The sequence below is a fragment of the Terrapene carolina genome, unplaced genomic scaffold (genome assembly GCF_002925995.2).
Source record: "Terrapene carolina triunguis isolate 2854851 unplaced genomic scaffold, T_m_triunguis-2.0 Scaffold951, whole genome shotgun sequence".
NCBI classification, from domain to species: Eukaryota; Metazoa; Chordata; order Testudines; family Emydidae; genus Terrapene; species Terrapene triunguis.
This window is the reverse complement of record NW_020665302.1, coordinates 8259316-8286553: the sequence shown is the minus strand read 5'-3', so window position 1 is coordinate 8286553 and position 27238 is coordinate 8259316. Positions and strand designations below refer to the sequence as shown.

Below are 27238 nucleotides of genomic sequence, written 5' to 3'. Positions count from 1 at the left end.
CCCTGTTAGCTAGAAAAGTCCTTTGATGCACCCTATCCTAGATATAATATTAATGAAAAACAACAAGTACTTATCTAGTGCTTTTCATTGAGAGGTCTCAAAGTATCATTACCTGCATTGCATATATAGGGAAACTGACACAGAGAGGTTACTTGGTTTGCCTAATGATACATGGTGAGTCAGCGTAGGAAATTGAGAGAGATTTCCTGATTTAGAGCCCACTGGATCACACTGTCTCCTTGAACAACCAGGACTTGTGCGGCCCTTGCTCTTTTCATCTGTGTGCACGCGCACATGGATTTTAAGTGTACTTTACAATATTGTCTCGTTAGACTGACCTCACACTTGGTAAGGCAACTCCCATCCTTTCATGTATTTATACCTGCTCCTGCATCTGATGAAGTGGGTTCTAGCCCACGAAAGCTTATGCCCAAATAAATTTGTTAGTCTCTAAGGTGCCACAAGGACTCCTCGTTGTTTTTGCTGATACAGACTAACACAGCTACCACTCTGAAACCTTTACAATATGTGTTAGCAGTGCAGCCCTTTCTCTGTCCCCTAACTGGTGTGGTTTTGTACCCCTAGGTAAGTTCACACCAGCATGTGCACATGTATTAATGCAGTGCTATATCAGATAAAAAAAAGTGTTGGATGACTACGGTGTGGTTTGCAATAGGCTGTGACTGGGGGTTTCTTAACTGATATCAATAGCAGCTTTGTGGAATGTGTGGTGTGATTCATTGCCGTTTGCACTAGTCTGCTATGCTTTCCTAGTCTGCCTACGTGCATTCATATGGTGCACATTTACAAAGGTTCATACGCTTCCCCAGTGTGCAAGGATGATCATACCTGCTCTCTCTCTTGTTCCAGTTCTTCTGCCTCCATGCTCTGCTCGATCTCAGATAGCAGGGATGTGCTGGTTGTGTTGAAACTTTGGAGACTTCTCTCCTCGCTAAGCTCTTCTACCTTTCCCTGGAGCTGCCGACAGGACAGCCGAACTTCCTGGAGCTCCAGCTGACTTTGATACAGCTTCCAAAGGAAATCAAAGGAAAAAACAAAACTAGTGAATATGACTGAGGACTAGATGAATCTCTCAGCTCATGAAGGACCTTGGTGGGAGCCCTGAAAAGAGGGTTTCCCCGCATGTGGGAGGAACGGTCTTTGCTGCTTGTCTAATTTCTAAAGCTTAACAGTCAAAGACATTATTACCAAAACTTTACTTGCAGCTAAAACTAGACATGGGCTGCCATCTAAAATATGCTGAAGACTCAAAATCACTAGGTTAGTTATGGCTAAGATGTATTATGAACAATTCCAGAAGGAGCTAAGGAAAAATTAGGTAATTAGACAACAAAGCAACAACTGAATTAAAAAAAAATCACACAACCATTTGTGTTTCAAAGAGATGTAGTTAAACCCTGGTCATTCAAACCCCAGTTAACCAAGATTCACATATCCACTGCATCTAAAATTCACAGAGAACCATTTCACTAATTTGAAACTCCAGTTATCTGAATGTTTCAGATATCCCTCAAGGCATTTAAATCAGGGCATATCTGTAGTGAGAGGGTACACAACTGAGTAAATGATTATTTACAAAAATATATGTGACTATATACTTGTAAGTGATGTAAATGGAAAGTAACACAAATATATTAGGTCTCTTGTTACACTGCTGGTACAAAGTCAAAGCAGTAAACCCTAGTATTGGGTGCAATCACTTTCTACACAAATAACAGGCAGACAGAAATTCAGTGGACACAAGTGCATGGGAGATAATGTACATTAAAAGGAACAGTTTAATCCATCTGTTTACACTGGCAGGTTCTGAATTAGTGATAGTGATAGCCTCTAAGGAAAAAGATCTAGGGATCATTGTGGATGGCTTAGTGTACAGAGGTGTTCAAAAAAGCTAAGATGCTAGTCTGTACTAAGTAGGGGATAGAGAGAAGTATGAAAAAAATACTATGACACAACGATGGTAAGTCCTCACTTTGAATACCTCATTCTGCAATGGTCCCCTCATCTTAAGAAAGACAGCAGAAAAGGTCCAGTGGAGGGCACCAAAATTAGTTAGAGGCATGCTGTGGTGGGGGCGGGGTCCAGATGTGGCAAGATGAAAAAAGACTAGGAGTATGTAGTTTGGAAAGGAGAAGAGTTCTGATAGATAATATTTTTATAAATACTGTATACTACAAAAAAAGCAGTTGGGAGCTCCTATTTAACTCTCTCCCATTACATGAGAACTAGAGGGCACTTGCTGAAATTAAAAAGTGGAAAAATAAATGAATAAAGGAAATATTTTAATGCAATGTATAATTAGTCTATGAAACTTACTTGTGCAAATTGAGGCACATAGCTTAGTAAATTTCAAAATCTGATTAGATTTTATCTGTGAATAAATTACATTAATTAGAATAAAATTATAGAGGCTGGTGAAATGGACAGCTCAGGATGTTAGTAATGGCAGAAAGAGTCTTTCACTTCTAGGTCACCAGTTCAAATCCACACCAGGCTGGTAGCAGATTACTGAGCAGCGCTCAGATTGTAATGACTTTCATCTGCATAAAATGAATTGGTGGGTCTCAGTCCAGTTCCCGGTGGACAGGTGTCCAAGTCAAAAACCCACCATCACAGCTCACATTAACTGGCCCCCAAAATGGCAGTCTCACAGCAGAGAGGCCAAGGAGACTGAGCTCCCAGGATGGAGTTCCTCCAAGCCCGGATTGAGGAACAGTGGTAGGGCAGAGTGAGAAACTTTCAGTTTCCAGGACTGTTGACCCTGAGTTCAGGAAGAAATTCTTCCCCTCATCTACTATGGTAGAACAGGATTCTAGTTAGGTGCATTATAGGGGATTTTGCACCTCCTGCTGAAGGAGCAGCCAAGGTCAGACAGAAAATACCAGTCTGTTTGTGTAGCAGTTCCTATATTCTTGTATTCCACAGACTGGCAGAGAAAACGGGGAGCTAATTGCCAAAGAATAAAATAGCTGGTATAGCCACAAACCTGCAGTGGGTAGGGTGAATTGAGAAAAGAAACCATAAAATATCACTCACCACCCAGAAACAGGCCCTATAACACTGACATAGCAACTTGTTCAACATCATTCCAGGAATAATGTTTACTAAGAGGGGGGATGGATAGCTCAGTGGTTTGAGCATTGGCCTGCTAAACCCAGGGTTGTGAGTTCAATACTTGAGGGGGCTAGTTGGGGATTGGTCCTGCTTTGAGTAGAGGGTTGGACTAGATGACCTCCTGAGGTCCCTTCCAAACCTGATATTCTATGAAGAGACGCTGAGAACTCCATGGGTGCATTTTTTGAATAGTGACAGATCTGAGGCTGGCTACCATGCTCTGGACCTCTGCCCAAAATAACCATAAGCAGACCTTATTGGAGTTAGTCCCAGTAAGAAATCAGCAGAAATGCAACCAAGTTCCTCAACCTCCATTGAAGTACCTGTTTTCCTTGATTAAATGTTCTCACTCCTTGTTCTAATAGTTCATTTTCTCTTCCTTTAGTCTCCTCTGTGAGAGTTCCCATTCTCTGCAGGCCATATCTAGGCGCTACCCACTCTGTTGTTCCTCTGTGATCATAAGAGTCATTTTACTCTTCCCTTTGGTCTCCTATCTCCAAATTCCCATTCTCTTAACTGTAGGTCCTATCCCAGAACCCCTCCTTTATCCCTTCTTAGCTTTCAGAGTTCCATTTTCTCTTTCATTTGAGCCTCTCTCTCCACCTCCTGTTCTCCTCACCTGCAGATCCTTATCATGGCTTTGTCTTTCCAGGACCAGCACTCGCTCCTGCAATTCCTCCACGGTTCCCTGAAGCAGATCGTTTTCCTCCATCATGGCACTAAGGCGACACTCCAGCTCCCGCTTCCTATCTGTAAGCATCTTAATCTGAAAGGGAAAGAGAGCTCGAGTTGGGCTCCAGGCTTCGGGAATTTTTTTTTTCTTTCACCATGTGGTAAGAGAAAAGCAGCAGGAACCAGAGTACGTCTGTGTCTGCACCTGTATGAGAGAGACTGTGCCTCTTTATGCAACTCGGAGCTTAGGAAGAGGCTGAAAGAAAACGCCTCCCACCAGAAAACTCTGTGGAGCAGAGTGGGAGTGCAGCTCCTGAGACGCTGGAATGTGCGTTGCCAGGCAAACGTAGAGGGAGGGAAGGGGAGAAAACACTGTGTGCCTTGGAATTTCCTAAGAGCTACAGTAAAGCATGACCCTGCCCTACCCCCCCCCTCCTAAGGATTCACCCAGACCATAAAATCGGCAAGAATGTGAAAAGCTAGTTACCAGCTTTATTATGACTCTGTTCCTGGTGTGAGCAAATGTTGGAGTTCCCAGGAAGGGAACTCCCCTGCGTTTCTACAGGGCCACTTACTGGAATCCCCAGGAGAGAGGGGGGTGAGGGTGGGGGTGAGGGTGTGTGTGTGGCGTTGTGATCGTACACCTTGTTCTTTGCTGTATGTTTGGTCTGATGATTTCTCAACACGCTATAATTTTATGCTTTAAAAAACAGCCTGATAGTTTTATGCAACAATTACTGATATCTCCCCAACAATTACTTGCTTTAAAATAGATTCAGGCCTTTCAATTGTCCAGGTGATGAGGGACAATGTGCCAAGTCCATTCACTTAGCAAGAAGCTGGATATAGGATGATTCAGCACTAATAAAGGCCACTGTTTATTTAACCAGGAAAGAGAATACATTTTCCCATCTAGCTATCTATCCAGGTTCTTCTACAGTGCCTATCACCATGATACCTGAGTGCTGGGGGTATGTTTTGTACGCTGTCCAATGCCATCAGCTGTTCTTCAGCTATGCTCACAGACCTTTGATGCTCCCAGTACTTCCTGGTCAGTTCCTACACCATCTCACATGGCTTGGTCCAGCAACTCATGTTCCCTAGGCCTATCTGATACCCATTCTCTTAGCTGTTCCCCAGTAGTGTCCCGGGTCCTTTCAGACCTCTCCGATAGCTTGGGGAATATGCGCAAAGGTCTCTTCAAATCTCCTTTGCAGCTCCTTGAATAACCTGCTGGTTCTCTCCAGGTTGCCCTCCCACCTGTTCTGGATGCACTCCTAGCCCCCATTAACACATGCCCTAGATGCCTTAAACCATCTCAGATATTGGTCTAGCCATTCTATGGTTGCCTTCTAGACTCTCCTCTAATCCCCTCTGCCTTACTGTTCTCTAGGTCTTCTCCAGTACACCCATGTTAGTTGCTAACTGTCCTCCAGGCTGTCTCTGATATTCTTCCACCTGGCTGCCTTCCAGGCCCTATGTTTATGGTTATGTACCTAGTGTACAGATGGTGCCTGGACACAGATTAACTAGACAGTCAGCTGTCCTGGAGAAAGGGGGAATGCTGTATTCGTCCAGGGGAGTCAAGTGTTTGGAAAGATGAAGGAATATTATGTCAATTTGTATATCTGCATTTCTCTATTTATAGAACACCTCCTGTACATATTACAACATTATTCTTCTATGAGTAATGATTGCTGAGAAGTCTCTTCCCCTACAAGCATGACTTCAATGTAATGGAGAGAAGGGATGCAACAGAGAGAAACACAGAACAAACAGAAGGACTGCATTTTACATTAGTACTTGTTATAAAACTCAGTAATGAACACCCTGTGAATAAGTAAAAACAACAACCCACAACTGTCCTGCAGGCCTTGGGCCAAGGCAAGGGGGTGAGGGGAAAAAATGGGCTGAAAGCGCAAGACAGGAAGGACCTTAACAGGTGGGGCATGCACAGTGATGGTAACAGACATGCATTCAAAACTCAATCAAAGCATCTGTACTTACTTCAAGGACCTGCTGCTCCACACCAAGGGGAAGAGGACAGGAAGGGAAAAGGAAAAAAGGGGGTAGGGAGGGGAAGAGAAGCAGAAGTTTAGGAAAAACTCTTCTAATCAGTTAAAAAGTAGTAGGATTGTACAATAGGGGTTTTCCCCACTCCTCCAGGTCCTTCATATTCAAATCTCCCATCCTCCCCAGAACACAGAAGGAAAAGGAAACAAACAACATACTGGCCAAGATATCCAGAGCTAAAATAAGTATAAAGGACGGCCTCATGTTTCCACACACATCTCAAATGCAGGAGAGGATTTCTGCTTTCTTCTCAGCCATTCAGAACAGCTCCCTCCTCAGAAGTGGAGTGTGTGTTTGGATGTGGCCCACTGGAACATACCCACATTTTGTCTCTAAAAGCTCCCCCTCGCTGTCTCCCCTGCTTTACATCTTCCTGACAGGATTATCTTTTAGACAGGGGCTAAAACAAACTGAAACAGGATGGGGCGCTCTCACTGCACCAGTCAGGAAGGAGGAGCTGTGTTTTCCAGCTGACTGTATATACCCCTGCCTTTACAACATTATCCGTACTCAGAGTTGAATGGCAGGGAATGTCTTCCATTGAGCTCTCAGAGAGACATGCTTCTTCCAAAACATTCTTTCATGACAGTAGCTGTGCCTGTATGACAGTCACCACCTTAAAGAGGGTAAACTTAAAGGCCTTTAGGTGACTAACACACTTTTGTATATGCAGTGTTGTTGTAGCTGTGTCAGTCCCAGGATATTAGAGAGACAAGGTGGGTGAGGTAATACCTTTTATTGGACCAACTTCTGTTTGTGAGAGAGACACGCTTTTGAGCTTACACAGAGCTCTTCTTCAGGTGACCTGAACATACCCACATTTTGGCTCCTCAGAGATCCACCTCACTGTCTCCCCTGCTTTCCATCTTCCTGATAGGATTAAGTGACCTGAAGAAGAGCTCTGCGTCAGCTCAAAAGCGTGTCTCTCTCACCCACAGAAGTTGGTCCAATAAAAGGTATTACTTCACCCACCGTGTCACACTTGGGTACAGTAACTCAGGCTGTTTTCAAAACAGGGGACAACTCTGCTACTTATATACAGGAGTCCTGTTGGTGTGAACGAGGAGCATCAGTTAAGAGAGAGAAACAGGTGGCCAACTAAATTAATTATCTCCTTCTGCCCTCTAGCTAGCATCCCTTTTTCTTGCTGGCACAAACTATCACCATTAGGAATTTGGTTTTGTTTACCCAGTTCAGAGGGGTTCATTACATAAGATTAAAATATCACCGAGTACCTTGAGAGACGTATCAAACCTTAAACCACCATGATCAGAAGGCCACTCACCTCAGCCTGGAGACTTTCGAGTCGTACTATATGTTGACTGGTTGATGAGTTCTTCTCCCGGAAGTCCTCTCGAAGGGTATGGACCTGCATTGAGAGTTGTCTCTCCACCTCTGATGCCTGCAAATAGGAGGCCACACACAATTACCTCTAAATGAGAAACAGGGGCAGGAAAAAATCCGGAAAGTGATTAGCTTCTCCCACCCAAGGTGGATTTTATAAAGGTGAAGGAAACCCCTAAATTGATGTTATTTCCCAACAAAGTCTGGAATCACTAAAAATTCAGAAAAGGGGAGGCACACTGTGAGCTGGCTAACCCCCCATACAAAGCTGCTGAAGACGCTTGAGTTGCATAAATCAGTGCAGAAGTCTTCCCACCCAGCCTCCTAGAACCACTGCAATTAGCAACCATCTCAAGGATGGGGACAACCAAAGAACACAGCCCACAGCTTTCCTCCATTTCACTTCGCACTACTCCTACGGCATCCAGAGGCTTGTGCTGAGTCTCAGCATTAGTAGACCAAATTTACCTCATTTGCATCTATTTATATATGGCATGAGGCGAGGAATAGCTTGACAGTGAGGGTAGCCGGAAGTTGATTTCTCTGGGTCAATCATGTTGTTTCATTAAAAGATTTAAAGTGATCTCCGGCACCCCACACTAAGCCCTGGGCCATCTCTCTACTGGTATGGTTCTAATAATCTTTGCCTTAGGTCTATGGCCTGATAAAGGGGGAGATGCTTCAGGTGCATCTCTGAATGGGGTTTGTTATGCTCTTCCCTTTGGTTTTGTCAGCAAAGATGGCTCCCAGGTTGGTATGATGAGGCTTGAGAATAGTTCCAGAACATTCGACCAGCCATTCCTCAGAGACTACTGCAGACCTTCAGCTGTAGTAATAGCCACAGAACAACCCTACTGCCACTCAGAAATTCAAAACGATCCCTGAACTTGCATAGCCTACTAAAATCATAGACAAGGAAATAGAGCAAAGCCACTTTTTCCAGATTGGAAAAAAATGGTGGTAAATCGGAAAAAGATAGTTTAATTGGTTCTCTCAGGATTTCCTGCCTCCCTGTATGTCAAACCTAATTCAAAGAAGCCACTCCTTCACCCCTATTAATAAGAACCATAGCACCCAAAGGTCATGCCTATATCTGTCAATAAAAAAGGCTCTGTTGTGGGCTACTAACTGATTTTAGCGTCCATCCTGGTCCATTTCCAGCTTGGAAAAGAGGAGACTAAGGGGGGATGTGATAGAGGTATATAAAATCATGAGTGATGTGGAGAAAATGGATAAGGAAAAGTTATTTACTTAGTCCCATAATACAAGAACTAGGGGTCACCAAATGAAATTAATAGGCAGCAGGTTTAAAACAAATGCAAGGAAGTTCTTCTTCACGCAGCGCACAGTCAACTTGTGGAACTCCTTACCTGAGGAGGTTGTGAAGGCTAGGACTATAACAGCGTTTAAAAGAGAACTGGATAAATTCATAGTGGTTAAGTCCATTAATGGCTATTAGCCAGGATGGGTAAGGAATGGTGTCCCTAGCCTCTGTTTGTCAGAGGGTGGAGATGGATGGCAGGAGAGAGATCACTTGATCATTGCCTGTTGGTCCACTCCCTCTGGGGCACCTGGCATGGCCACTGTCAGTAGACAGGATACTGGGCTAGATGGACCTTTGGTCTGACCCGGTACGGCCGTTCTTAGGTTCTTATCCTACCCTGTGCCAATATATTGTGTTTCTGGCTCGTGCTTCAATTGTCACTTCTGAATGACACTGCAAATCCCCCATTTTATTTGTCTTTTTTAACCATTGTTGTTACAGGTGCAGCACGTACCCACTACAATAAAAACATAGCGATATGGAAGATAGCCTTAAGAAGCAGATGCAATGTTCTCAGCATCTTGATCAGTTATCAGATTAACCCTAAACAGGGTCAATGAATTGCAGGTTTTGTATATGATTAATTAGCCTTGTAAAGATGCTTTGGAATACTTCAACATGAAACACTGTATACATATAAGACAACCATCCTCCTCAGATGAAGGATGCTATAAAGGTCTTTTTCTGTGAGTATGACACACTCAACTTCCACTGATGTCAACAGGAATTGAAGAGACTAATAGGTACAATTGGTGCTACACAGGACGGGGCTTTAAAAGAGCGATATATTATGATGCTATTATCTGAGGACCAACAATAGTATTAAGCAATGTAAACTCAAGTTGTGTATAGAGATAATTAATTCAACATTAACTCAATCTGATTTTCCATGCATATCAGCTGACTCAAGACATGGTTTGTATGTGTGTATGCAGGTACCCACACCCAAGTTATGCAAGCACTCAGAGCTCCAGGAACAACGTTTCAGAAGATATGCATAGGACTTGATGTTGCAGAGTCTAGTCTAGCTGTAGGATGATGAACTATACAGACAAATAACATGGTACTAATACAGAGAAGAAGAAATAATGCAGCAAAAAGTAATTCAGGTAAGAGAAAAAGAACTTGTTGCAATACACCCAGCTGGTTTGGGTAGACCCATTAGAGACCTCAGAAGTCCACACATTTTAATTACCTTTACATCATGAACTTGTAAAAATTTGAAATGCAATAAAAAATGCTTTGGCATGGGCCCCCTCGCCATGCTGTTTCCTAGAAAATAATGTTTGATTTCCAGCAAGTGATTTTTGTTAACGAGAAACAAATCTCTATGCCATTCAGCTATGCAGATGTCATCTCAACCAGGAATCTTTTATTACTTATTATTATTATTTTTAAAATTTTAATATGGAATATTATGTGAGGAGTGATGGTTTAGCATGAAATCTACATGGAAAATGGCAACGTTTTTTGTTTTTCTCAAAACAGAAGACAAGTTGTCTTGCTGAAAGACCTGATGGATGAAGTGTTCTGCTTTAGCAGATAGTTATGATTGAAGTGGGGTTGTGGTTGACTCAATTTTACATTTCAAGGAAGGAGGTGAGAAAAGTGGTTCATGGGATTGTGTGATTTCAGTGGCTACAATTTAAAGGGGAGTTTACTGCACTGCAAATATTACTAGCATAGTACGCTTTCCCCTCCACCCACTCAGAACAATTTCCACCGGGACTCATGCATCCGATGAAGTGGGTTTTAGCCCACGAAAGCTTATGCCCAAATAAATGTGTTAGTCTCTAAGGTGCCATAAGTACTCCTCGTTCTTTTTGCTGATACAGACTACACAGCTACCACTCTGAAACCTGTCACCAGGACTTTGTGATTCTTTTAGCTTGGTGGTAAGCTTGGAAGTGAAAAAGAAAAGCATATCCACTTTGACTGTCTGCTCAGTGGTAAATTATGTCTCTACCACTATTCCTTTGAAAAGGTAAAAGGTAAGGCAGAGTAGACTATTTATCTGCTGAGGCCTCAAGCTGGCTGATATGCTTGATTGGGCTGAATCATCAGTGCAACACAATCCAACACTTACCCAACAGAGACACAGACTGATACATGGCACGTTGGGTTTTTTGGGGGGTTAATATGATTACAATATTAACATAGCTCACAAGACTGAAACATAGTTTTAAATCACCTGCTAAGAATTTTTTTTTTTTTACTACTTTGTGATGAGGGAGAACACATATTCACTGTTGTCATGGGGCATGTCTACACTAGTAAAAACAGGTGTATTTGTACAATGTGATAGCTAACACACAAAATCTTAATGTAGACATGGCAAGTTGTAGTTTTAGCTCGATTCACCTGGCTGAGGTCATCTCGTGGAGGTGAGTAAAATAACACCTTCCTGAGCCACATAAAGTGTGGGAAACATAGTCACCCACCAATAGCCGAGTGGAGATAAAAAGGAAGTGACCACATCACATGTTTCTTTATTTCTCTCCTCAACAGCATGGAGAGAAATGGTTCCAATCCAGAATCACCCTTAGCTAATCAAATAATTTATTTTTACATTCCCAAATTTTCCAGCATTCACAGATCCAAGAAGATCACTTCTCAGCTGGTCGCCGTGTATTGAGATCCATTTGTCACTGTTGAATTTTCGTGCCAGCTTGGTTCTGGAGGTTATTGATGATGCTGCCAAATTCACTCCTCCAGATATGGATTGAAAAGGACTGAATTTTCCTCCTACATTTAAATTATTTTATAGAAAAAAATCTGAATAGAATCAAATGCTCTAAAGGTTACAGAGCAACACAAGTTTCAGTTAAACAATAAGTAGAATCAGAAAACCTAAATATTTATTATTTTGATTTATAAAGTCCCCAAATTGCTCAGCTCATGTTCTGCCTAACATTTAACAATGTCTGATTTTAATATGTCCATTTACCTTTAGTGTTCTCAAAGATCTTGTCTTTGCTCTACCTTTTTCTTCAGAGGTGGATTAAGGTTTCCTGGGGCCCTGAGCCAGAGTAAATGGGGGGCCTCCCCCACCCCTTCCGCCTGCGGCCTCACATCTGTTCCGCCCCTTTCGCCTGTGGTCCTACCCACAGCCCCACCCCTTTCCGTCCCTTCCACCCAGGGTCCCCTGCCCACTGCAGCCCTTTTGCTCCTTTCTGCCCACCCCGCCACTGTGGCCCCAAGACCGGAGAAGCTCTGTCCCTGTACCATAGCCCCGTGATGTGCAGTGGGGAGTGAGAGCTCCTCCAGTCCCAGAGCTGCAGCAGGGGTCCAGGTGCTAGAGTTTTCCCCTGCTGCCCCCAGTGCTTCTGCGGGGGATCAGGGTCAGGGCGCTGGGGCGTCCCACCTGCCCAGCGCTTCTGCCGGACAGCGGGGTCAGGCATGGCGGCTTCCCCTGCCTCCCTGCGGCTTCTGCTGGGGATGGATGGGGGTGCTGGGGCTTCCCCCACCCAGGGACTTCTGCCGGGGATGGGGTTGGGGGCTGCTGGGGGAGGGGCTTCCTTTGTTCCGCCCACCCAGCACTGCTGTCGCAGAGTGGGCTTGGGGTACAGGGGCTTCCCCGCCCGGCACTGCTGCTGGAGAGCGGCATCATTCTGAGATCTGTTAGCAGGAGTGTTGTAAGCAAGACACAAGAAGTAATTCTTCCGCTGTACTCAGCACTGATAAGTCCTCAGTTGCAGTGTGTCCAGTTCTGGGCCATCACACTTTGGGAAAGATGTGGACAAACTGGAGAAAGTCCAGAGGACAGCAACAAAAATGATTAAAGGTCTAGAAAACCTGACCTATGGGGGAAGAGTGAAAAAACTGGGTTTGTTTCGGCTGGAGAAGAGAAGACTGAGGGGGGACATAACAGTCTTCAAGTATGTAAAATATTGTTATAATGAGGAGGTGATAAATTATTTTCCTTAACCACAAGGACAGGACAAGAAATAATGGGCTTAAATTGCAGCAAGGGAGATTTAGGTTAGACATCAGGAAAAACTTCCTAACTGTAAAGGTAGCTAAGCACTGGAACAATAGGGAGGGTGTGAAATTTCTGTCACTGGAGGCTTTTAAGAACAGGTTAGACAAACACCTGTCAAGGATGGTCTACATAATACTTAGTCCTGCCTCACTGAGGGGACTGTACTAGGCGATCTACTGAGGTCCCTTTCAGTCCTATATTTCTATGATTTTGGCCTCAAGTGTTTAATTAAAGACTTCCTTTTTTTACTAGACGCTTTCTACTGGAGCCCTGATGAATGTCTCTGTTTTTTTCTTTTTAACTGCTAAGAAATAAAACCAAGCAGATAATGTAGCAGAAAAATGTGGTTTATGAAATAAAATAATCCCAAGAGCTTTAATATTGGAATTTATGAGAACTGCCAGGCTCAGAGGAAGATACAAACTTTCCTAATGTTTGGGGAAATTTTGGATCAACTTTTCAAAGGACCATTTCTAAAAATAAGTCCTATATAGAAAGCTAACAAGACTGTAAGAAGCCAGCATCTCTACCTAATGTACTTTTATAAGGAAGACAATATAAATTTAATGAAGACTATTCAAGACAAATGTTAGTTTACTAAATCATATATAATAGGAGAGACAGCTCTTAATTAATGGCAAAATGAAAAAAAATTAGGAAAGTGACTGAGTTACTCATTTACTAATTTGCCAATAGCTGAGTTCAAGAGCTCTCCTTTCCTCTGTCACTGCTCCTGGATCATTAACACGTACAGTTCAGCAGTTTCATGCATTGCCTCCATGGCTTTAAGATACCTGCAATATCTACAATTTTTAAAGGGGATGGCAAAGGAACCATGAATGTGGGTCTTGAAAGGTAAGTAGAAAAGGAAATTATTAAATATTTTGTTTTAAAATATATTTCTCCATAATAATAAAGTTTTTTATATATGTCCCGTTATTGATTTGGGAGCTTAAAGATTTTTACCAATGCTTCCAATTCATGTCAAGTTTTATTCAGGTCCACTCTGAACAGTGACTCTAAGAGCAATATCATGGAGTTCCTTGTTTATGGCCTCTCAATAACTCCAGATTAAATGTGCTCATTTTATAAGTGAAATGAAGCCTTTCCTAATTGCCAGCCACTGCAACTCAAACTGTTAACAATTGTGTTGACTAGTCAGCAGTTATGACTTTGAACACACAAAGATAAATCTTTCCACGCTTTCTCTGTAGCACCTGTTATCGTAGTTTCTAAGTGCTATATAGTTAATTTAGAGCTGTGAAGTGTTTCTTATTGTGGCCTTGCATGGATTCTGTCCTTTGCCTCTCCAAGGGTACGTCTACACTACCTGCCGAATCGGTGGGCAGCAATCGATCCAGTGGGGATCGATTTATCGCGTCTAGTCTAGACGCGATAAATCGACCCCTGAGCGCTCTCCCGTCGACTCCTGTACTCCAGCTCGGCGAGAGGCACAGGCGGAGTCGATGGGCGAGCGTCAGCCGTCGACTTACTGCAGTGAAGACACCGTGGTAAGTAGATCTAAGTATGTCGACTTCAGCTACGTTATTCACATAGCTGAAGTTGCGTAACTTAGATCGATCCCTCCCCCGCTAGTGTAGACCAGGGCCAAGATTACAGAATTCAGGGGCCAGATCAGCTGTTTCTCCTCCCCCCTGCCATAGTAAGAAAGTGCCATTTCTACATAGAGAACACGGTGGGTGAGGTAATATCTTTTATTGGACCAACATCTGTTGGTGAGAGAGACGACCTTTTGAGCTTACACAGAGCTCATAATTATCTCTCTCACCAACAGAAATTAGTTCAATAAAAGACCACCATTTCTACATAGTCACTTTGCAGTGCAAAACCACCCTGAGTAAAAGGTTAATCTCAATTACATAGTTCAATAAAAATTATACAGTATCTTGTGCTAGATATTGTGGCTTTCTATGTTAAAAAATTACACTGGAAAAATTAGAACTTCTGTCTGTATCACATGATGGAAGCAAAAAAATTCCTAACACTATTTGAAAACTCTTCTATGGTAAAGGCTTTAAGAAGGGATTTTTTCACACAGTTGAAGGGCTGTTAGCATTGCATAGCAGGTTTAATATCCTAGGATATTTTTAGAACATTGGCATTTTCAGTGTCTGTGAAAGTGTATGTTTGTCTTTCTATCCACAGTTGGGTTGTTGCACTGTTGCAGGTATATTTCATACAGGGGCAATGGGTGAATATGCCCTATCTGCTTAGCTAATGTGTGGAAGTATTTCATTTTCTGAAAGAGGTTTCTTTCTACCCAGTATCAACTCCCTTAATGTCTGCAAGCAACGCCTGCAAATATGGAGCATCACCCACTCACCTATAGCTGCTCTTTCATCACCTGCAATTTGAGTCAAGCTGACAGGTTCAGGACTCCTCTAGCCTGGCAGGGAGTCTTAAATCTTGAAGTTCTGTCTTCTGGTCTATGGGGTATGATCAGAAGCCAAGTACTTTTTAGACAGACCTAAGGGAAGCCCAATTGACGGAAGTTCCAGAAAGAATAGCTGTGGATCCTGTGCTTGGAGACAGAGGCACTTGGTAAGTGGTGTGTTTAGTCCATCTGTTGTTTGTTTTGTTTTCCAAGAGGGTCATGTGGCTGGGCTGTGGGCTCTGAATAAGCCAGGTAAGACAGGTGTGTTTGTTTATTTCTTCGTGAGAACCATGTGGCTGTCATCCTGGGGTCTTTGATCAGCTCCAGTGTCTGAAGTATGAGTGAGTAATTCCTCCCTGTTATTTAGGGGGTGGGTTTAAGCAGTGAGGTTTAGTATATAAGTCAGTTGCCTAGCAAACAGGAGCAGCAAATGGGAGTTTCAGCGGGAGTTTAGACAGGGAATATGCTAGGCTTTCATTCTATATGAAGTTCTATGCTCAGTAGCGTGATGGAACAGTGCTGACCTGCAACAGATATACCATGTTTTCTTTCCTGCCTGAAACCAGAATGAACTTCCTCTGTATGAAGTGTGAAATTATGACTGGGCTGGAAGAAAAAGAACAGACACTGGATCATCAGAGAGGGTGAGGAGATTTTGGATAATCTGATTTGGGAAATATCACCACACCAGATTCAAGAAAGAAAGGAGCTGGCCACCAAGGAGCCAGAGTGTGTGGAAACCAGAAAGGAGGCTGGGCAGTTTGTAACCATCAGAGACAAGAGGACCAGGCAGCATTCTATATGTCTGGAGGTAGATGAGGATGGGCAGGCTGTGACTATGAGAAAAGAGGACCAGGAGGACTTCCTCATAGCGAGAAGTATTTAATCACTGTGTTCTTAGCATGGAAACTGCAGAAAATACCTCTGAAGATCCAGTTGGTTGAGTGGAATGCAGAGATGTATGGGACACTCCTGTGGATGGCTACTCAGCCTAACTCACAAGACAATCAAGCAAGTCTGCAAAGAGATCTCCAACTATCGAAGGGGATTCTATACTAAGGAGATTGAAAGAAAGTTCTGTAACGGACAGGTGGGCATCAGATGGGGTGCTCTGTTCCTGGAGGCAAGGCGTGAGATCTCACTGAAGATTTGATAGGCTTCTGAAGTCAGCGTGCAATGATCCACTGGTGATGATGCATATCCGCACTAATGACATTGTTTCATGGGATACTTCACAGATCACAGGGGACTTCAGGAACTCTGTAGGGTGCTAAAGGAGAAGAATGTCCTTGTGATTTTTTTGGACAAAGCTTCTACAAATAACTGTTTCCGCAAATAGGGGCATGCTTGGAGTTCTTAATACGGACTGTGGCAAAAATCAGCCTGTATGTGGCCTCTCTAGTGTAAAATCCAAAAGTCAAAGACATTCCTTATAGCAGAACCACAAATAAATCATGAGCATAGACCAAAAGATACTCTAACGGAAATACACAACATTTTAACTCCTTTTTAGGGTACCTCTACACTGCAATAAAAAAACCTCATGGCAGTGAGTCTCAGAGCCCAGGTCAATCAGTTCAGGCTCGCGGGGCTAAAAACAGCAGTGTAGATATTTGGGCTGAAGCCTGGGATCTGAGACCCTCCCGCAAGGTGTCAGAGCCCGGGGTTCCAGCCCAAGCCTGAATATCTACACAGCTATTTTCAGCTCCAGAGCCTGAGTCCCGTGAGCCCAAAAGCTGTGCTGTGGGTCTTTTATTGCTGTGTTGATGTACCCTAGTGACTAGCTGGGGACATAGGACCTTCCAAATATCTTCAAGAGTGTTTATTTTTAAATGAGGAATAGATATCAGTGTGGGCATAAACATGAAATACTTCTTCAGAAAGAGAGAGGCTCCAAGCTCCTAGCGGCAATTGGAACCCAGGGGAATCTAGCCTCTATTCTCAAAGTCAGTACTGAAGGAAGTATCTTATGCTGAAGCTTAGCTGAGAGACTGGCCATCCAGGTTCAAAAATATGACTTCTATCCTCTCTCTTAAAATGTGCCTATGCCTAAAAGTGGGTCACAATGAGAGGCCCAAAATGCGGGACTGCTGGAAGCTAAAAATGATTTGACATCCATTTCTTTAACATAAATAATAAAGGGGAGAACACACCAGAGTTATTTGGGTCACATTTAATATGTGACAATCAAGGCAGAGTTGTGAAGGATGGGAAATGAATTCTAACATTTTCACGCATAAAGTGCAGAGATGCAATTTCTACGTTTAAGGTAAACTCTATTCTAGATCTTAACATGCATTAATCAGAAAACAAAAGGAAATCCATTAGATGGCCCAAGCTTTCAAAAGCGTTTTTACACCATGTTTAAATTTGTGCCTGCAAACAGACTGTTGACCTCTATCTATATGATCTGTAGGTGTTAATATGTCAGTGCTTGCAAACTGAATAGGTGGATGTCAAAAGTATATTATTTGCACCTGCAAATAGATGTGTGCCAAGAAGTGCAAACACAAATTCAGAGGCTGTTTTAGAAAACTTGGCCCATAACTTTTAAGAAACTGACTGGCAAGTAAAATCTGAAAAAACTCCTCCTCACCCCACCCCCAACTGAAGAGAGAACAGTCTCAAACAGAAAAGGGAAGGAAGAAAATAACTTTCTTAGTTTGCAGAACAAATCAATATATCTAAACAAGGATCAGGAAGGAATTTTCCCCCAAGCCAAACTGTGGTATGACCTTGGTTTTATTTTTCCCTCCTCTGCAGTATGTGGTGCAGGTCACATACCAAGATTATCTGAGTATATCTCACTCAATCAATTCCCTGCCTTTGCACAGGCCTCGGGCATTGGTGCATGTCGGTCCCTCCTGTTCTCTGCCTGTGGCACATAATAGTTTAGTCTCCTATGGGCTGTAATACTTTGGTGGTCTAATTTTGTTTGTTGGGTTTAGTGTGCAGGTGCTGGGTGGTATTGGTGGCTTGTGCTATACAGGAGGTCATACTTGATGATCTGATGGTCCCTTCTGGCTTTAAACTCTACATATGACTCTCTGAGACAGATTTAAATAAGATCTAAGGGTTATTAAGCCAACCATTAATTAGGCTCAATTTCTGTCCTGTCACTCACATCACAGTTCAGTTCTAGAATAAAATGTTCAGCTGACACTCATGCTGATTTTGTTAGCTTCTCAAGTGTTTTTTTCTCAAATCTTGAAGCCCCAGAGCTGATGAAATTTTCCTTGGACTTGAGCACAGACTGTTGCTGGATAGTGAACAAAGCCTCCACCCCAATCACTGTAAAAGTTCACTTTAGTAGCAGGAGTTTCATTTTAACTCACACAATAAAACTAATTTTTGGTTGCATACATAAAAAGCCGTGGTCATAAACTTAAAATTAATACTTGGGCACAGGGAATCCAACTCAGGACTATGCACTCAATAAATATACAAACTCCTCTTTGGGCTAACGGGGAATCTCTGCCCACTGACAGTCACATGAGGACAGAATGTTTTTGTAGGCCAGCCACTAAAAGGTGAAAATCCTAAAAACAGCTCCGATTCCATCACACGAAGAGTGCAGTAGTTCACACACCAGTACAGTACAATTGTAGGTTCACATTAAAAAAAACACCCCCCCAAACTGTCTCTCCTTTGAAGGAAAGCATCATCATGCTTTCTAACTGTGCTGGTGGACAAGGCTTTGCCTACTAGCAATACTCCCTGGTCAGTCAGTGTCCTTTTTATTCTCCCAACAACCTAGAATATTGCTGACCATAGAACTGGGCGGTTAGACATCCAGATGAAAAGCTTTTAGATGTCTATTAGGTCTGTCTCCTCCATGCACGTAACCTAGCATCCGAATACTTTTCCTTCTATATTTTCATCAGCCTCCAGACACAATCCTAAATTGTTGTTCTCCTTCATGATAGCAAAAAATGGTCTGTCTGTTTTAGATTGGAAGCTCCTTGGGGCAGGATCCATGATGTCTCTGTTTTTGGTTGGTTAGTTGGTTTTTTAAATGATTATCTCTAAAGGTGAGTGCATTATGGAGATCCTGGAGGCTGCATCATCATGTCTTTTCCTTTATTCTTCCCACCCAACCTCCTTTCTATGTCGTCTCCCCCTGTGCTTGACTTAACTTAGCGTTGAACACTGCAAACATTTTACACTAATGCATAATTTTACACAGGTGCATAGTCCCATTGATGTACGTGTTTACAGGAACCGGCTCTGAGACTGTAAGCTCTTCAGGGCAGGGACTTGGCCTTTGTTTTTGGAAGTGCCATGCAACAAAGAAATAATAGCAGCAATAAACTCTAATTGGGGCTAACGCTGCTGCATTTGACTGCATTAGGTTACTCTATAATGAAGACTCTCTTAATAGCTACTTACACAACTTAGGGTACACCTACACAGCAAAAAAGACTGGTAGCAGCAAGTCTCAGAGCCTGGGTGAACTGACTTGGGCTTGTGCAGCAGGGCTAAAAATAGCAGTGCAGACATTTGGGTTTGGGCTGGAGACCTGGCTCTGAAACTCAGCGAAGAGGGAAGGGTCTCAGAGCCTGGGCTCCAGCCAAGCCTGAACGTCTACACTGATATTTTTAGCCCTGCAGCACGAGCCCCGCAAACCTGAATCAGTTGACACGGGGTCCAAGATTCACTGCGGTGGATTTTTGTGTGTGTGCGCTATATAGACATACCCTCTGAGTCTAATGGGCCAGATTTTTGAAAGTGCTCAGCACCCAGGACTGGGGCTGCTGAGTGATGAACACTTTTGAAAATCTGGTTGCTTATTTAGGTGCCAACGTGAGAGGAGTTGGGTGAGGAACTGTTTTGAAAATCTGGCCTTAGTGTTCCTATGACTGGTTTGAGCTCATCTGGTTTTTAGTCAATTTTCTTGAGAAGCAATTGCATAAATTCTTCAGAAGATGTGGGAGACTGGAGGCAAGAGCATGGAACCTTTTTTGGAAGCTCGTCCTCCCACAGTGGGATTTTAAACAGTTTTTTAGAGCAATTATTTTTAAAAATCAGCTTTCGGCATATTTTCCTGTGTTTCTGCTCTCAAGCTATGTCCTACAAAAATATGTGCTTGGAAAGACCAAAAATAAAATCAGTAAATTAACAGAAAGGACAATTTGTATGAAAAATAAAAAGAACAAAGCTTATTTTAAAGGCACACCATCCCACAATGTTTTTACTCACAGTCTGAAATCATACACACGTTTCAGAGCATGTGATCACTGCTTGAAAAGAGGTTTTTACTTGTTTTTTCAATTTAGGTTACAGGATGTTGGGCACCAAATTAGGGACATCCCTTCATATGCTGCATGAGTGGTCACCTGTGCTGGAACAAGCCACTTTCAGGTCATATAAAAATAATTGAAGTTTTTGTTGGAGGGGTGGGGAGGGAAATAAAATTCTGGCAGGAGAAAAGAAAGAGCTACTGAGGTGATGTCACTGCCAAAGGTTGGGGATAGTGTAACTACATGTGTAAATCAGAATGCACTGAAAGGATATTGTAAGCACAGACACTTTTGTGCCTAGCTTTGTACTCTGAATTTGGGGCACCAATGTCCTAATTAGATTTATGAGGGCAGCCACGGTTTTGAAAATGTAGGTCAGTCTCTGTTATTGTTTAATGTAAAAACCTCCCCGGAATGGTTCAGTAGGAGCAGAGATCTGCTCTAGAAGGATACATTGTAATTGTTTTTGAACTGTTTTTTCTTTGGCACTAAATTTGCTGCTTCTTGACAACACTGAGCGCAGACATATTGAGTGTTTTCAGTAGTCACAGACCAAACAGGTTCAGTTTGGAGTGGGTGAAAGCGGCACAAATGCTCAAAGCAGCATGACCGTCACCTGCACTCTAGCTTTCTGTGTAATTATCAGCAGTGAAGTCATTCCTATCAAGGCAAATCCAAGTCAATTGGGTAGAGAGGAAGCTGAGGACACTGTCCAGATCTCAGATTAAAAATATTACCAACCCAAGCACAGTGGGGATTATACACAGAGGTGTCTGTTTTATGTCACCCTATCTGCCCACTTCAAAAAGGATGGTCTCCATCACTATATTGCTGCTAACATACTGTCCTTTCCCAGCAGATGAAGATTTGATAGCACGTGCTCCAGTCCCTGACCAAGACAGCTTCCTGTCACAGCTGGCAAGATCAGACTGAGGAATATGATTTATATTCCAAGAGCTCCACCTACTTGGACTCTGTCCTGAGGTGGGGACCTCAGAGTACATCTACCCTTTGAGCTGGGGGTGTAATTCCCAGTTTGAGGTCTGATTGAGATAGAGTACTAAAAACAGAGGGTAGTTGTGGTGCCGCAAGTGATTGGAGGGCTAGTCGCCTCAGGTATGTGCCTGTAGGCTACAGAATTTTTAGCACACTATCTGAGTCAGAGCTTGCATGGGAATTTCTCCTCCCACTGGGAATTACACGCCCAGTGCAAAGTGTAGAGATACCCTATGAGTGCCACTCAGGCGAGAGTTTTTATTGATGCTGTCACTACCAAAGCCTTGTGGAAGGGAGTGAGAGTAAACATATAAACACCCTCTCCTGCACCTGATACAGCTGGTCTGTCCATTTGGAGATGGGAGTGGAGTTAGTTAAGCAGAGGTCCTGTCGAGTGAGGTCCCTTCTAGTGTTTATAGGGATGGCATGTTGGTGATCTATACCGGCTCCCCATGGATTTCTGGGAGGATTTTAAGATATTAGGTTTGACCTACAAAGCCCTAAATGGCTTGGGATCTGCCTATCTGAGAGACCACCTCTCTGCCGGAGCCAGGCTGCTGCTGTGGAGATTAGCAAAGACACCTGAGCTAGAATTCCCTCAGTATAAAAGAGCAGGAATGGCTGGCAGGTAACGCACTCCTCCCCTTGGTCTGAAGTAGTTCAGTCCTGTTGCTCTCCAGGGCATGCTGCAAGGTTCCTCATTCCACGGTGGCTTTTGGGGAGTAGGATGTTGTTCAAGGGGCATCGGGTATTTATAGGGAGTATGGGGCATTTTCCTCATTTATTCCTTTGCTGCAAGGTTTAACCATTTGCTGTTGTAGTAGATAAAATCAGCAGCAGCTTCCTCTATCTTTGTTTAGTTGTGCTTTTAAATAATTGTCAAGGCTGCCTGGAGCTTAGGATAGGCGCCTCGTGGCTGTTTCTACAAATCAAAATAAATAAAAAGAAATATTTCAAGAGGACAACAACTGAAATGAGCGCTGAATAAAACAGACAAAGTAATTGTGTGGCTGTGTCAGCTCCTCTTAACTGGGAGCAGGGAGATTTCATGCTCACACACAGTTAGAATCAGATTTATTTTGGGGGAGTTTTTTTTTTTAATTCTGGCAATTTGCATTTTCTTTGTCTCCTTTTCCATGCAAGTTCATTTATCGTTACTATTTTTATTTAAATGGAGAAACAAGGCTAACCTCATAGGGGAGAGCATGCAGATTATTCCACGTTTTGAGAGCACACTGATCCAGTACAGTAATTCTTAAGAAACTACAACAGGCTTTTAAACTGGGATCTGACATAGCAATGCTGCATTTAAATTAATATTTTTCTTTTCCTCTCATACTGTATATCTCCTGTTAGTGAAAAGCAAGATTAATGGGATCAGTGTCAGAAGAGAAAACTTTATTCTGCATCCCAGGCTGGGATGTGGCTGATATTTCTCTTGTACATGCATGAGTTTTTGGTAGGAAGAATAAGTGTATCATAGCACTGCGTGCCCAAATATGGGGTTGAATGAAGGAATGCATCAAAGATGGTGTAACTTACACTTTCTTCCAGCCCTTCAGCATGCTGGTTACAACAATATAGGCTCAAGCTACATCAACAATTCTAAAAGCACCAGTGTGTAGTTGTTTGTCACAGTTAGGTGCATCCATGTTCTAGCACAGCTGATTTTTGGAGTGTGAACGGGACAACAGGCTTATAGAACCATGTTAGGAAATAGAATTACAGCTCCCTTACACTCAGACTCAGCCTCTTTTATGCCTACTCACATGTCCCACTTATCAATATGCTGCTTACGTCACATTACATGGCAGCCCCATGGTTCTGGCCCCTGACTGGACTGTTTTTCTGGCCTGGGGCAAACCTGGAGTCCTCTCTCTCTCACTAGCTCAGAAATTTGCTCTTGGGGGAGATTTAAATGTGCATAGGCTTCCCTTACCATGGCCATCCAGGCATATTTGTGTAATGTGTGGCTATGTATAACCTTGCTACCTAAGGTGAGGCTTATTTTTAACAAACCATATTACTCCTAGAAAACTGGAGTAAATAATAGGTCAGTGTATAGACTCTCTGTTATGGTACTTCTTCATGGGTTCAATCTGTATTTTCAAAACTTTGTCTGGTTTCAGTTGCTTTAACTCTTCTCTATGTTCCCTCACACACTTTGGTTTCTCTGCTCTGCTCCTCCCTCCTTTGTTTTTGCCTTCCTCCCCGTTTAATTCTTTTCTATCCCTATCCCCTCTTTCTGATCTCCTAGTTTTCACAGGCACTTCAGGTGCCATTATTCCATCTAGTTTCATTCGCTCTTTAATTTTAAAGGAACAGCACCAACACCACTTTTTTGGGCCCAATACAACAAAGCTGAATAAGTTGACCAGAATAGGGTGACCAGATGTTCCAATTTTATAGGGACAGTCCCGATTTTTGGGTCTTTCTGTTATATAGGCTCCTATTACCACCCACCCCCTGTGCCGATTTTTCACACTTGCGGTCTGGTCACCCTATCAATGAAGGACCTGAGGTGGAGGCAGAAAGGTAGCTTTATGCCCCTTTTGCATTTCCTGGGACAGCCAGGCCTGGTTTGGCCCCTACTGCAAGTTTCAGAGCTGCTTTATCTTACATTGCCATTAATGGCTGAGGATTGCTTTCGCACAGCATGCGCCAGTGATGCCCCCTATGTCATGGGCATGATAGTGGCAGACAGACAGCTACACCAACTTAACAACACCCAAAGATTCCCCCAGGTTGGGGAAGACCCTGACCATGGTAGCTTTCCGGTCCTTTTGTGCCACCAGACCTGTGGGAAGTGTCTGCACGGGGGTCAAGAATATGGCCTATTTTGTTTATCTAGGTTTTTACATGACATTCATCATCTTGGGAGCTGAAGAGCAAGAGAAGGAAAAGGAATATTATCCATACTATAGTTCTTTATAGGAAGATAGATACTGACTAGACAGACCACGGGTCTGATTTGGTATGGGAATGCCTCTCTCCAACATTGGCCAGTACCATATACTTGAAAGGAAGGTGCAAGAAAACCTGCAATAGGCAATTACGGTATTACTTGCTGTGATGGGGTGCCTACTGCACACAGGTGATGAAAGAGTTAATATGGGCTGGAGAGGCCAATTAACTCACTCGGTTGCACCTGGAGGGTTGGCCAGACCTAATTAATGATGAAACAGAGCTGCTGAGAAGCTGAGTGGTTCCTATAAAGAGAGAAAATGTGGCACAGATGGGGGTAATAGGGAGAATCTTTGCAGTCAGCTTTCTGGTAGGGAATAGGAAAGCTCTTGCAGGGTGAGGAGAAAGGCGTGGTAGGTAGAAGTCCAGGGAGGTGGCAGCAAGGAGTCTGCTGGAGTGAACCTGGGCTGCCTGTGCTAGGGTTCCTGAGCTGGAATCTAGTGTTGTAAGTGGGCCTGGGTTCCTACCAGCCAGCAGTATGGTGGCGTGAGCCCCCTGAGAAAGGGCTATAGACTACTGGAAACTCTGAGAAAAGCATGTACAGACCCCTGGGTCCAGAACTGAGGGTGGCAGACCAGATGGAGAAATTAGACATTTGTTTTTGTTGAACTTTTAGATATCCCTGGACTAAATGTGACCTGGCTGGAGGACTGAGTCATGAGAGGAGACAGACCAATGCAGGACCAGAGTGACTGTTGGCTGAGGGTGCCAAACAGGAAAGAGTTGCTATGCCCAGCTGTGAGGGGTATGCTAGCAGTGAGTTCCCCCTTCTATATTTGCCCACAGAGACCGTTTCTAAGCCGCATCGATTAGAGGCTGGTTTATGGCCTTAGAGGTGAGGGCTTACATCCTTTTCTAAGTACTGAAGAAAAAAATCTTTCCTATTGTAACTTTGGACATTTGAATCATCAGTATCAAGGTCCAATTCTCTTTAGAATCCTGGTAAACTCTGGCCCTCAAAGATATCTGGGTGGCAATAAGTTCCATAGGCCAACTGTGCATTGTGTGAAAAAGTAATTCCTTTTTATTAGTTTTAACGTTAGGTCCTCTCATTGTCATTGGTGGTTTCCTTTATCCTGTATATGGAAGTGTGTGTATTCCCACCAGGGCAGGTGTGTAAGAGGTCTCACATTGAAGGGGTGTGTGGGAGAAACCTCTCACTCCTCCTTCAGCTATGGACCTTTGTACCCATGAAGACCAAAGCTTTACCCTGAAGAATATCAAACCCTATCTTTCTTTCCTTTCCCCCTGCTCCACCCATAGTAGATCGCTTAGAAGTAAGAAGTTAGAACATTGTGTCTGGTCTCAGGGTCAAGATGGGTGATGTTAGAATAAAATCACCCTGATAATAAAGTGTGCATACAACAGCACTTTGAAAACCTAAAGTGTTGTCCTACTTTAATTCCCTCTCACCTGGGAGGCTGACTAGATATTATGGCCATTTTACAGATTAGAGAACAGACAGAGAGGTTAAGGGACCATGAGACTTTAGTGGAGAGGGAAGCATTACAAGATCACACACACACACACACACACAACTCCCCCCCCCACCCCCCCCACCCCGTTCCCTGGAGTGTTCCAGCAGGTCACTCTAGGGCAGTAGTTGGAGACAGCAAGCAGCTGGCTGGGATTAGTTAGGCTATTCCTAGAAGATGATTTCATTGCCATGATGGCCTGGGCATGGGCACCAGGTTTGTGTAATTTTTGGTGGTGCCCAGAATAGGTCCAAGCAGAGCCATCCCGTCCATAGGATGGACCAGGGTAACTTCCCTGGGCCCTGTGCTTTGGGGGGCCCACACTTCAGGGGGACGCGGGGTCCAGGGTGGCCTGGAGGGTTAGCTGGGGGCCTGGCGCCAGCAGCAGTGAGTGACCTGGCCCCAGCCCGCCCCACTCTGCTCTGCCCTCCTGGCTCCCGGCATCGCTTGGGGGAGGGGGTGTAAGCCAGAAAGAGGCGGGGCAGGGGCTTGGGGTAAGGGGTGGAATGGGACGGGGAGGGGTCAGAGCAGGGGCGGGAAGAGGTGGGGTGGGGGCGGAACAGGGGCCGGGACGCTCGCTGCTGCTGGCGCCAGGTACCCTGCTAACCCCTCAGGCCGCCCTGGACCCCGTGTCCCCCTGAAGCACGGGGCCCCCCAAAGTTCAGGGCCTGGGTTGGCTGCCTTGGTCCATCCTATGGACGGGATGGCTCTGAAAATATAAGCCCAAATATTGGTGGAGCCGGTCCCATGGTCCTGAATATTGTGGAGCACAGGCATCACAGGCCCATATAACTCACCACCCATGGGCCTGGGGTCCAGGCAATGAATCCCAGCAAAGTCTAAGGCTGTCTGCAGCAACTCTGCCGAAATCAGAACATGAATAGCACATTGCTACTCTTGTGCTTAGACTTAACATTTAAACCACTAAATGCAGGAAGTGCCAGAGAGGTCCTTCACTGTGAATGAGGGACCTTTCAATATATGTTTCTTGGATATGATTAGCTGGATCTGAACCATCCTAAAACTAAACACCCCAGAAATATAGTTCAATCATTGAACAAACAAAAACGTCATCGGTTCCTGTTGTTGCAATAAAGCAGTGGTTCCCAAACTGGGGTTCGTGAACCCCTGGGGGTTCACGAAATGTTACAGGGGGTTCTCGGGAAAACATTCCCTAATGGCGGACAGAGCTGTCCCTAGGGACCCCGGACAGCACGGGGCCAGCAGCCTGGAGCCCCTGGACTTCCAAGAGCTAAGCAGATCAAAGCAAGCATATCTATCATACTGAGGAGATTTAAACTTCAAGACTCCTTATAAGAAATGGAAAGGGAGGTGGATATTTTTTGCTGTTTTTAAAATTAAATAGGCAGCTAGTATTGTTTTTAAAATTATTATGAAGAACAAGTTTAAGCTTTGTTGTAACGTGCGTTGTTTGCCTGGACTGCTTAAGACCTGAATGCATATGTAGGAGGAACTCTTTGAGTTGGCTTCTTAAATACCTTCATGCTGTTTCAAATCTGATACTCCTTGATGAAACATAGGAGCCTTGTCTTATAACAGGCTTATTCAAAGTGATACAAGCTACGGAAGTGAGATCTTGGAAGAGTGTTGCCGTTTTCATAATGTAATAAAAATAAT

General features: G+C 43.7%; 1 protein-coding gene across 1 annotated transcript in view; it reads right to left on the bottom strand.

Annotated features, from left to right (window-relative positions):
• The window catches only part of BICDL1 (BICD family like cargo adaptor 1), a 69700-nt gene that overhangs the window by 17350 nt on the left and 25112 nt on the right, over positions 1-27238 (bottom strand). Inside the window, exons 3-6 of the mRNA XM_024197395.2 lie at positions 7166-7282; positions 5815-5826; positions 3755-3901; positions 850-1029 (exon numbers count right to left, since the gene is read on the bottom strand). Of these exons, the coding sequence (XP_024053163.2) occupies positions 850-1029; positions 3755-3901; positions 5815-5826; positions 7166-7282 (456 nt within the window). The remainder of the gene's footprint in view (positions 1-849; positions 1030-3754; positions 3902-5814; positions 5827-7165; positions 7283-27238) is intronic.